This window comes from Spinacia oleracea, chromosome 4 (assembly GCF_020520425.1).
Source record: "Spinacia oleracea cultivar Varoflay chromosome 4, BTI_SOV_V1, whole genome shotgun sequence".
NCBI lineage: Eukaryota > Viridiplantae > Streptophyta > Magnoliopsida > Caryophyllales > Amaranthaceae > Spinacia > Spinacia oleracea.
Window position 1 is genome coordinate 172,064,740 of NC_079490.1, and position 12,338 is coordinate 172,077,077.

Here is a 12,338-nt window from a genome sequence, read left to right on the forward strand (position 1 = left end):
TGCTTAATATGTTAATTTGACCAAATAAAGGTTAATTTGACAAAAATATTGAATAAATATATTTTCTGTTTTTAACATTCCGATTCAACTTAAAATATTACCAAATATCATTTTTAACAAATTATTATTACGTGATATATATTATTTCCATAATCTACAAACAAATATTATTTTTTCCATACATAAATCAATAAAAAAGGATATAAAAGTAACAAAAAGTAAATAAAGGAGAAATATTACCATTTAAAAACCAAGATCTAATACGAAGTATGACACTGTATTTTTGTTTTAAAAAAAGGATAAATTTAAAAACCAAAACTGAAACGACACGTATCGTCCTCCCACCTTTTTCACAGTTTCAGACAATAGTGAGTGAGTAACCCACTGTACTAAGAAAACACACTGGAAAAAAAAACCAAAAAAAGCAACAACGTCTCGCAAGAGTCGCAACTTTAGACACAAACACACACTTTCTCTCTCCTACTTTTTTTTAAGGCAATTTTTGCCGATGGCTACGCCGCCACCGGAGATTTCGCCGTTGATTCCGGCAGATAACGCAACAGTAGATGCGCCGCCAGCGCCTCCTTCTGGAACAGCAGCCGCCATACCACCTGGACCTCCGGCGGCTGTTCCGCCGGTTAGCGCGAGTTCTGTTCCGTCGCCGCCGTCTTCGGGGATGTCGAAGGATACATTGACGGCTTTGGTGGTTGGAATTGGGCTTGGAGGGTTAATTGTTATGATTGCTGTGGGTATTTTCGTCTTTTTCTATAAGCGGAGGAAGCGGAAGCAGGCGGAGGAAGATCAGTTAATGTTGCCAATTAAGCGTATGATTCTACACTTGTACTAATTATTCATTGATTTTCTGATTTGTTAGTTTAATTAATAAAATGTGGTTAATTAGTTACTTAATCAGTATTTTTTTTTTTGGATTTATTAGTATGTTTTTGCTGCAGGTTTGTTTAATTGTATGAAATTGTCGTTATTAATGGCTGCTCTGACTGATGCATAAGTAATTTTTAATTGGAAATAATTAATTAAAATTGTCTGGTTAGGTATTTGTTTAGTTGTTTGTATTAATTAATCATTAACTGGTTGCTTGAACTTGTACGTTGAAGGAATTTGAATGTGGGTATTGCAGTTGGTGCCTTTTTCTGGGGGTGGGGTGGTCGTAGTGGTAACTCGAAATGTAAATTCGAGCAAGTTGGCGAGTTGGTTATAATGGCGTAGTGTGATCCAATTTTAGTAACTCTACGAAACTTGATTATGAAGACTTTGGCTTGGGATTTTTCATTAGCATTTGATTTCCTTGTTTCATACTTTTTCTAATGATGGTATGTTAACATTTTCCTGTTTAGGTTATAAGCATTTCCTTGGTCTTCATAGTTTCCGTCGCTTAATATGCACTCTAGTTCTGTAGGGTTAATGTATCCTTCCAAGATGCTTCCTATTTTCAGGGTACAAGGGAAGATTCTAACACATAGACAACTAAGGAGTGACCTTGATAGCATATTTATGATGCCTACCAGCATAGTGTTGCTTCTCATAGTTACCCAATCTTTCTTCGCTGTTCTTGGTAACCTGTTACCACCAAGGATCCTCATTTATCATACTAGGATAATAAAAATAGTCTTTTTTTTTTTGACGGGAAATAGAAAAAAATAGTCTTACCAAGTGAGAAATTGACATTCTCCCTTTGATTCAAGGGGGGAAAGAACTTATCAAAGATCTTCTCTACATCCTTTTGTGAATGTAGATTGAATAGGAAATTCCAATCCGTTTCTTATACTTTGAAATGACGAAGTTCCAAATTAATGATCCACTTTAGTGAATTGTGATTGATAGATATGTGTTTATCAATATTAATATAAAGTTTCTTTCATGCCCCTAGTAAACTACTCTGTATTATATTGTAAGTAAAAATAGCAACCTTCTGACAACATTCAAGTTCTAATATTGACACTTGTCAGCTCCTCACCAGACTAACCAAATTTTTTAGTTGTAATGTTGCTTTCTTGGGTTACTGTCATTTCTATTATATTCATGTATTAAGTTTTCCACTTTCCTCCCTTGCAAACCGTTGGAAGGTGTACAAGACCATATTTTCTGCAGTTCTACAAGCAAATCCCTTGAATGCTTTATGGTGTTAGTTTGTTACTATGGGAGGAGAGACTCCTTCCTGAATGCATATTAGGACTTCATCTGACAGTTTGTTATTTTTGTTTGTTCTGTTTTTAATCATGTTTTGAGCTAATTGTAGAATGACTACACTTGATGTAATGCTTTTGTTCTGGTCATCTTTATGCATACATTTGATATTGAGTTTCTTTTTAACACTTAGGCTTTTAGTTTAGTTGCGGCCTTGAGGGTCAAGGTAAAAAGGATGTCTGGTTTCTTCTGTTTATAGTACTCAAAATTATGTGTTACCATGATCATTTTAGGTCTTACTGGTCACTGTTAGACTTGTAACATATACTAGTAATGTTAGTTATCATCTTATCACATGAAGTGAGTGATGTCGTGTTGCTCACTCTCCTTGTCACATCTTCTTATGTTTCTTGCACCTATAAACGAGTTATCGTGGTTTCTTTTGGTGATTATACATCATGATTTTTTTAGGCTTTGCTTGTCATTGTTTTACTTTCAGTATAACAGGTATATCCGTATATGACAGTATCACACGAACTGACATTGCGACACTCTCTCTTCTTATCATATCTCCTCATGTTCGTCTCACCTCTCATTTTGGAGTTTCTTCAAATATTTGTCCTTTTTCTGGTTATTGTATCATTGCGATTAATATTGTTCTTTTTGTGAAGCTTGCCATTTAAAAGTAATGTGTATAGGTTTGTTTGAAAAGAAGGGCATGGTAGTTCTATTCTCTGAAAATAAAAAAAGGGAAATTGGTTGTTTTATTGTGCCATGGAGATGTCAAGCATGTGCTTTACATGGCAGGGTTATGTTTTTCAAATTTTCCCGTTATGTTTTTATTACATGCTGTTCACCTAATCTTATCAGATTGTTAACTATCTCCAGAAAAGCCTTTTGGTGGACAAGCCCAACAGTTCCAGCACAACGTGCCTCCTCTTATGCATATACCGTCGCCACAACCACAAGGGTCTGTTGTACCAATAAATCCTTCAACAAGTAATAGCTTGGGCTCAGAGCGATCACATCAAGCGCAACCCCTTGGGCAGTCATTATCCTTGTTACCCTTCCCAAATGGCACATTTACTTATGAAGAATTAGCTTTGGCAACAGAAACATTTTCAAGTGCCAATCTTCTTGGCCAAGGGGGTTTTGGATATGTCCATAAGGGAGTCCTGCCTAATGGAAAAGAGATTGCAGTCAAACAGTTGAAATCTGGAAGTGTTCAGGGGGAGCGCGAGTTCCAGGCTGAAGTGGAAACAATTAGTCGTGTGCATCACAGGCATCTTGTTTCACTTGTTGGACATTGCATTGCTGGAGAACAGCGAATGCTCGTGTATGAGTTCATTTCAAACAAGACCTTGGATTTCCATTTGCATGGTTAGTTCTTGTTTGGCATCTAACCTATGAAATTATTTTCTAAAGTATGCGATTTCACATTAATTCTGTTTCTGATTTTTGAGGCGTGGTTTTGAACTTGTGTCCTACAGCATGATTACATTGGATATTTTGTCAATTATTTGATTGGGGTATGAAAATCGGCTCCCATATAAACCAAGTATCAAGTGGAGCTTTGTCATAGCTCATAAATTAACTAGTAGTCTGAGCCTTGCAGCCATTCCTAAATGTTTAACTTGTGTTGGACTTGAGGAGACTTGGTGGAACCAGTGAATTAATTCTAGTTTCTAAGTTGCATTCAAAGAAAATAAAGTAATTAAAGTTTCTGCTGTAATTGTTGCAATGACATTAACCTCTGTCTTGGTTAAATTTTCTCTCGTGATTTTAATTTTTTTCCCACCATGTTTATAAACTACAGTAGTTATGACTTGAATTAAAAATAAAAATCACAGTTTTGAATGCCCACTCGGTTTTAATCCTGTGAGCTTGTGAATTACTAATCTGTCTACAATCGGATCGACAAAATGCCAAAAGTCTACTTCTTGGTGGACTAGTTTTTTTTTTTGGGGTGTTCAGAACTTGTCTTGCTGTTCAACCAAAATAAAACTTCCCTTTTTATGTAAGAATCAGTAAATGCTTAGGCCTGTTCTCCTCTGTTTGTTTCTAAGCTGGAAATTTGTTTTCTCATGTTTGATTAAAAGTTTATGTATGTGGCTAGGTGCATGCTGTATTGATCTAGGTTCATGGATATCTGAGTTTACTGTCCTACACTCTTGCTATATGCATGCATGTACCTAGTGTCTCTTGGTTACTATTAGCTACTCTTATTAAATGGATACAAGCGTACTACTATAGTAAAATAAATTCTTTCCTACTTGCTGTCTGATGTTTTCTAAGTATTTTCATGTCTTCTAGGAACATCTGAGTCCTTAGGGCTCATATATCTTCATTATGTTAATTTTAGCATTTAACATGCTATTTTCTTCTTTTATTCTTTATGTCCCTCCAAGAACTCTTTAATGGTTTGGTCCCCTTCATTTTTCCATCATCTAGTAGTGAAGTTTGGTTAGAGAGAGAAAATGAGTTTCTAATGGCCTACTATTAGAGCTGACAAAGGATTGTGGCAATGGTTGATCTTAGACTCATTGAAGCATAGAATGGAGATATAGTTGATGGAATTCCAGAATGTAAGATCAAAGTTATGTTTGCTTCGTAACCTTTTTGTTAGAAAAATTCAGATTAGATCAGAAAAGTTGTTGGTCAGATATAAAAACATCTGAAGATCTTCAGATTTCAGGAAAGTTAATTAAATTAGATATTCAGATTCGATTAGACAAAAAGATTACATCCATTAGGTAATTTGAGGTGAATCAAACAGTGCCTAAAGATGGAGTACTAGAATAGCAAGATTGTCCTTAGGCACTGTTTGATTCACCTCAAAACTCTCCTCTAACTTAGATATTTGAGAAATTCTGGAATAGGATTTTGGAGCTTTTAAGTCGTTTTTATTGTAATCTGGACTACAACTTATAAGTTGGGGTAGTCAAAGGGGCTAATATCAAGCTATCATGGAGGATTGAATGCTGCCAAGTGCCAACTGCAGTAAAGCAGTTTCAAAATATCGTCTATTTAACCTAAAAACCCCTTTAAACCAACTAACCAAGATAGACAAAAAAGTTGCATAGCTGCCATATGTCACAAGAATGGAAATGTTAGACCCTAAGAAAGAGATTAATAACGAAGCAGCAGAACACATTATACAGTTGAGGATGATTTCTTTTACATTACATGAAGATGACTCCATGCATTACATCTAGGAGATTTTTTTTAGGGAACAGAAACACACGTGTAAAAAGGAACTCCAATCGGACATTGAGTGCTTTACTGTTTTGGCGTTAGCGGGTGTTGGAAGATGTGTCATCCAATGCTCTTAATACACGTGATAACTTATGTTTGGTTACATTGTTTCTCATATATGAAGAAGAGACATATCTGGATTTGGTTAGGTGCATGAGTATCCAAGTTTTAGTTTCTGTTTACATGTTTGTACCTCATGTTTCTTCTTGTTACCATTATTATTGATTAGTATAAATAGAAATGTAAACGTGAGTTTGTTTTCATTTTTTTTAATCAAATTATTTCAGTATATCATGTCATGTTTTAATGGATTCTTGCATTGTTAAAGAAGGAAAACCACCTATGAGTTGGGGAACGAGGTTGAAAATTGCTATAGGTGCTGCGAAAGGATTGGCATATCTTCATGAAGACTGTGAGTTCTTTAGTGCTCATATAGTTTGTTGGAAGGATGGTGATTTTGTCTTGAAAGATTTTGACTTTTGGCTAGTTATTTGTGTAATTTAGGTCATCCAAAAATCATTCATCGAGATATCAAGGCATCAAATATTCTTATTGATGATGAATTCGAAGCCAAGGTAAGGAGATTCATGCCAACTGATTAATCACTTGAATTTATGATCTTCAAATACTTTTGGTAATATCTTAAGTTGGATTGTTGGATGTAATGTTGTGTTCTTAAGAATACACATTAGTGTGTCTAAAAAACGATTTAGACCTTTTCACGCGGTTTCTGAAGTTCTGATTAGATTATCTACTTACTTCATGCTCCCAGGTTGCAGACTTCGGACTTGCGAAGTTTTCGTTTGACACGGACACCCATGTGTCCACCAGGGTTATGGGAACTTTTGGGTAAGATTCACTGTCTGGAATCTCCCTGCTGATATGTTGAATACGTCAGTGACTAATTTGTTGAGGTGATACGCAGTTACTTAGCTCCGGAATACGCCTCAAGTGGGAAACTAACTGAAAAGTCAGATGTCTTTTCCTTTGGGGTTGTGCTTCTGGAATTGATTACTGGACGAAGACCTGTTGATAAAGCTCGTCCGTTCATGGATGATAGCATGGTTGAATGGGTGGGGTTTCTTTTCTCTGATTTCTCGAAGGTTTCTAATGCTGTAATGTACTTAATTGTTTTTAACGAGTCTTGCACTCAAGTGATTAGTTTTTGAAGATTCTTTCATGTTGAATTTGTAGGCAAGGCCGTTGCTATCACAAGCTTTAGAAGGCGGAAGCTTCCAGGAACTTGTTGATCCAAAAATGGAGGACTATAATTTCTCTGAGGTGGCTCAAATGATTGCTTGTGCTGCAGTTTGTGTTCGAAGCTCTGCTAGGCGACGACCACAAATGAGTCAGGTAAATGTTCCGAGGATCCAGAATAAATTTTCTTATGAGAAAATATTCATAGTATCCGTCTGCAGATTTAATACTCTGTCCCAAATCTGGGTTGGTATTCTTGAAATGTTCCATGAATAGGTTACAGCCTTACAGGTAAAATTAGTATTTTTTCATATTTACCACCTTATAAAATAAAATTTCATATTTACCACCTTAATTTTATGGAAAGTTTCGTATTCACCACTTTTTAACGAAATTCATCCTATTTTTCATCCATATGAGCTCCACTTAACCAACTTCTCTAATTTTGCTCCTCTTTCATTAGGTTTCCAATTAAAGAAATTAGTTAAATAGGGTTCTAATGGACCGAAAGTTGGATGAAAACCGTTAAGAGGTGGTGAATTTAAAACCTTTCATAAAATTAAGGTGGTAAATATGAAATTACATTTTATAAGGTGTTAAATACAAAAACTGAAACTTCAAAGACGGTAAATGTCAAAATATCCTTAAAATTAGCCGATTGGTTTTACTCTGAAACTGCACCTCTCAACTCTCAAGTCCCATCCTTCATTTTATGGCAGGTAGTAAGAGCTCTGGAAGGGAACTTGTCTCCAGAAGATCTGTTGAAAGAAATCCCAGCAGATAACAGAGCATTCCACGGAAGTACAGATTACGATTCCAGTGCCCAATACAAGGAAGATTTAAAGAAATTCAGAAAGCTAGCTCTCGAAAGCCAAGAACATAGCACTGGCGAGTACAGCGTATTCACTAACGAGCATGGTGTTCCACCATCAACCTCGAGTACTGAAAATCAACTCGATACCCAGGAGGTTGAAACTGGGAAATCTAAAACAGGTGTTCTTGAAATTCCTGTTGAATGAATAGAAGGTTAATAGGTTAACACTTTGGCTTTTTTTAATTAGAGTGAGCTTAATTCATTCTTTAAGTTACTCCATTTTGGGGTAATATTGGTGTCTAGTAGAATTAGGTGTACAAAGTTTTGTTTGATTAGTCTTACTATTTATTTGATATGGCAAAGGTCATTGTATATGTTCAGATGCATAAGTTTGAGATCTAACTAGTGTTTTTTTCCTACTATAACTTCCCTGAACACATGAATTGCAAATTTGCAACTTTCAGAAGTTTGCAATCGATACATCGATTTTTTACTCTTGCGATCTTTAAAGGTTGAACGTGTCTTGTTGCTTATTATTGAGAGGTAAGGGTTTTAGTGGCGGTTCTTCCTTACAGCCTGGGTGGGTTTGACCCACCGGACGAAAAATTTCGTAGTGTATTTTTAGTAATGTTCCTAGACGGTTCAAAATCTGACACTGCGGATTTCCATAATAGAACTGAGAAGCTTCCACACTAACATTACCATCATTAACTTTTAGCACTTTGTTTTGACATTCCACTAATGGGTTGATTTTAAGGTCGTTTTATCTGGATGGAACTGGTTATAGTAGGGATGATGTTCACTTATAAAACTTTGTCACTGTTCACCTGAAAACATTTGACATATACGGTAATACCGTAATACATAAACAAGAAAAAATACGTCTTATATATGTGAAATTCATCTCAATATATATTTCCGACAGGTTGTCAAGGGTTCTAGACCTGATGGTTGGTTAAGAGTTCCGGTAATTCTACCCGGTAGTTCGTGAAGTATTCCATAATTGATGATTCTTTACTCGGGCAAACAAAGAGGGCCGGAGGGACGGGACAATCAATTATGGATGATATGACCCTGTTTGGTTAGGAGCTGTTAGCTGATAGCTGGTTTGACTAGCTATTAGCGGTTAGCGGTTTGCATTAGCTGATTTGACTATCTGGTTGCATTAGCTGTTTGTGTAAAAGTGTTTGGTAAATTAGCTGATAGTTGTTAGCTGTTTAATATGTAAATTGATCATTAAGGACATTGACATACTCTGTTTCTTATTAATATTAGACAAATAGTTTATTGGTTAATTTTTTTCTCTTTATATTTTTCTAATAAATATTGAATAAATAAAATAAATTTTTTTTAAACAAAAATTATTCTTAATTTAATTTTTTTAATAATATATATCTTTCAATTAGAGAGATATTACTAGTGATATTTTAAGCATGATTGCAATATACTTCAATTGCTTAAAAGTACTAATATAAAATTTATTACTCCCTCCATTTCTTTTTGATGTATCCATTTGGAATCTGGTGTGGTTTTTAAGAAAATTGGAATCTTGGTTTGTATGTGTATAAATGTAATGATTGGGTGTAAGAGAAATGATTGGGTGTAAGAGATTATAATAAATAAAGGAGAGAAAATAATAAAGAAATAAGGTAAGAGAGAGGAGTGATAATGATATGTGATAAAGGAGGTGAGAGAGTGAGTATATGGGGAAGGGAAAAGAATTAAATATTATGGGTGGGGAAAATTAGGTGTGAATATGGGTAGAATCTTTAGGTATTTTGGTAATTAGATAGAAATATAATGGTATTTTAGGATAAAATGTATGTCCAAAAATAGAATGATTCTAAATGGCTACAACAATATGAAACGCTTAAAATGGAAATGGATACAACAATAAGAAACGGAGGGAGTACAACAAAAAACGAATCTAGTAAATAGGGTGAGATGAAAAAGAAAGTGTGAGTAATGTTTTTAGGAGAAAAATATATAGGGTACCAAGGTTGATAGTGGTTGTAATTATAGGCAATAGTAGGACAAAATAGTCATTTTCATCCACTTTCTCAAACCTCTAATTGCAAACAGCTTCTATATTGAGCTTTTTCAAAATTAGCTTTTCACCCCAAAACTCTCTTCCAATCCTCTCCTAACCAAACATTCCCAATTAGCTTTTTCTAAAGGTCAAACCTCTAATTCACCCCAAAAAGCTATTTTCCCCTCAAACCTCTCATAACAAACACCCCCTATATATCAATCATGTCTTGGCCTAGAAGTTAAAACTGAGGTCTGTGTACGATAAGTCTCATGTTCGAATTCACCAGTTCACCACCCCATTTGTAATTTATATTGCTTATGTGGCTCATTTGCACCCAAAAAAAAAACAAAGGGACGGAAGGGTACGTATGAGACTTGTTAACCATTACTTCGGAGAAAATGTCAATACTAATAGATGATATTAAGGATATACTTGTAATTATATGAGTGAATATTATGATACGGCTCACCCTAATACGGGTACGTGGACTCTTTGACTCCTCTTTTCATACGTGATAATAACAAAGGAGGGTATAATTGTAAAAAAATAGTGGGGCGGTTTTGAATAATAAGAATTTGCATTACACAAAAACTGAAAAACCAATCAAAGACATAGCCAGCTAGCTAGCAAGTCTTACAAGAATGTTAACCCAGAACCACAAAATTTCTCTTGCATGAGCTTCTCAAGTTTTTCTGCCATGGATGGAGTCAAGTAATTAACCCAATCACCAACATCCCCTTTCCGAAAGAACTTTTCATTTCCACTTGAAGGATAAACTCTTGCACTCTTATTCGAGGCTGCAACCTCTTTCATTTTTTCCAAACTACACAACTTCACAATATCATCAATAATACCAGTTACCTCTTCTTGTTCAGAAAACGGACATCCTACAAACTCTGCAACTTTTCTTAACTGAGGTTTAGGATCCGCTTTCAAATCTTCGTACTTGATAAACAACACCTTTTGACGACTCTCTAGGCTTTGCTTCCAGTATCCAGCACATGATCCTCAAAAGGACCAAAAGGAACCCTCCCTTCACAAAACATGTCGAAATACTGGGCTAATGAATCAGGATGCAGAGTCTTATTATCATCAACATTTTGATAGAACAACCATTGAGACACTAATGTGTCAAATGGGTTTCTGTAAATGTATATGATTTTGCACTTAGAGTTGTTGTCTTTGATTGAGCTTGGCAATGATGGGAAAGGGACATGGGTGCCGAAAAGCCTAGGTGGTTCGAGGCTGCTAAAGTTCGGGTGTTTGGATTTAAAGTAGGTGTTGGACTCTAACTGAGGGACTAACTCATGGGGGTTCTGGGTAAGTAAGGGGCTCTTCAGAGGTGGGTGATTTGCGCGGTTGCAAATGGCGTGTAGGAGGGCTTTGACCCAAGTTGTGCCGGCTTTACGGACACTAGTGATGAAGATATCGGAATCATGAGCTTGGAAGTGGTTTTGGAAGGTTATTAAGGATTCTAACTTTTGGGTCCAAAAGCCTTGGTATAGGTACATTGGGTAACCATTGAACCATAGCTCCTTTGTGAGGGTGTTCTTCAGTTGTGTTAGCTCCTTTTCTGTGTTAGAAGAGTCCATTATTTCTTAGTGAAATGATTTGGTCTATGAATTGAAAATATAGAGTTATACAATAGAGACCTTGAATTATTGGATACTTCTATTGAGTGGACGTACACTCATGACTTTATCAACTTGGCACATTGAATTTTTGGACATTACACCTCTATTGAGTATTGAGTATTTGAGTGGACACTCATGACTTTATCAACTTGGCGCGCCTATCGAGGAGGAGGACAATTATCCTTTTTTCAGTTTAAGAGGAGGTTCCACGCTAAAACCAACGGGTGATGGTGATGGGTATCTCGCTCCTCAAACTTATAATTTTGGTTATTATCTCTCATCTTCTCCAATGTTTGACAACTCGATATAAGTGTATTATCTCAAGGGCTGAGCTAAACAAGCCCGGTCCATGCCAAGCCCGCTTGTAGCAGGTCGGATTGAGCCAAAATGAGCGCGGCCCAGGCCCATGTGCCTAAGCTCTAAATTTAGCGCGTTTAATTTGTCATATCGGGCAGGGCCGTGCGTCAACGTGTTTTTTTCCATAAAATGCGGCTCACACATGACCCACGACTTTGTGCCCATGCTGGACCGGGCTAACCCTCGGGAGGCTTGGCGGACCCACAACCATGTTTAGTCTCAAGACTCTCAACAAAGACATGAGGGGGGATGAGATGAGTCCTTTGTCTCCTTGAAGTTTTAGTATGGACAAGTGTCAAGTGGGCATTAGTGCAAGCAATCATAAAACGACACAACTCTATGGTCCTATATGTTGGCCTTGTTGCTTCAAAGGAAGGGAAGTTTCTTTTTCCACATTGAAACTTAAAGCAGTTTCAATGTGGAAAAAATGGTTGAGGTAATTAACTGATTTAAGTTTCCATGATCTCCATTCCTAAAATTGCATTCAACAGCCATACAGTGAAAAGTGTCATAAATCCAATAAGCAAGTAAGAAATTATATAAGACACCGTAACATCTATAAACAAGTAACTAAAGGCTGGTCTTGGAGGTTTGTAAGGAAGTGTGAAGAACATTGAGGTACAAAGGAATCATAGTAATTACAAGAAATAAGTATATGCTATAATATTAATGTAATCCCAAGGTTAATCTGTTATGAAAATGATAAAGGTCACAACTTGTGACCTTTAACCCGTGTCATAATGATGACATAATATGCTTATGTGTCATGAACATAATTGGAAACTAAAGTATTTAACTTATACTACCTCTGTTCCATAATGTTCTTTACGCTTTGGAATATGTGTCCAAAGTATGAAAACTTTGACCGTGGATTCCCACTGTTATATACATCAAAATGACATCA

General features: G+C 36.1%; 1 protein-coding gene and 1 pseudogene across 2 annotated transcripts; one reads left to right on the forward strand and one right to left on the reverse strand.

The window, feature by feature from the left end:
- Positions 1–375: 375 nt before the first annotated feature.
- LOC110786626 (proline-rich receptor-like protein kinase PERK15) lies at positions 376–7,906 on the forward strand. Of its 2 annotated transcripts, none has more exons than XM_056842879.1 (8): positions 376–824; positions 3,034–3,525; positions 5,732–5,812; positions 5,905–5,975; positions 6,173–6,249; positions 6,326–6,473; positions 6,595–6,753; positions 7,317–7,906. In XM_056842879.1, the coding sequence occupies exons 1-8, from the start codon at positions 509–511 to the stop codon at positions 7,614–7,616; spliced, it is 1,644 nt and encodes a 547-aa protein (XP_056698857.1). In that variant the 5' UTR covers positions 376–508; the 3' UTR covers positions 7,617–7,906. The 2 variants fall into 2 exon arrangements, with proteins under 2 accessions (XP_056698857.1, XP_021846871.1); XM_021991179.2 differs by having other exon boundaries at positions 378–824; positions 5,729–5,812.
- Positions 7,907–9,875: 1,969 nt separating this feature from the next.
- LOC110786627 (cytosolic sulfotransferase 15-like) lies at positions 9,876–11,807 on the reverse strand (annotated as a pseudogene).
- Positions 11,808–12,338: the final 531 nt, after the last annotated feature.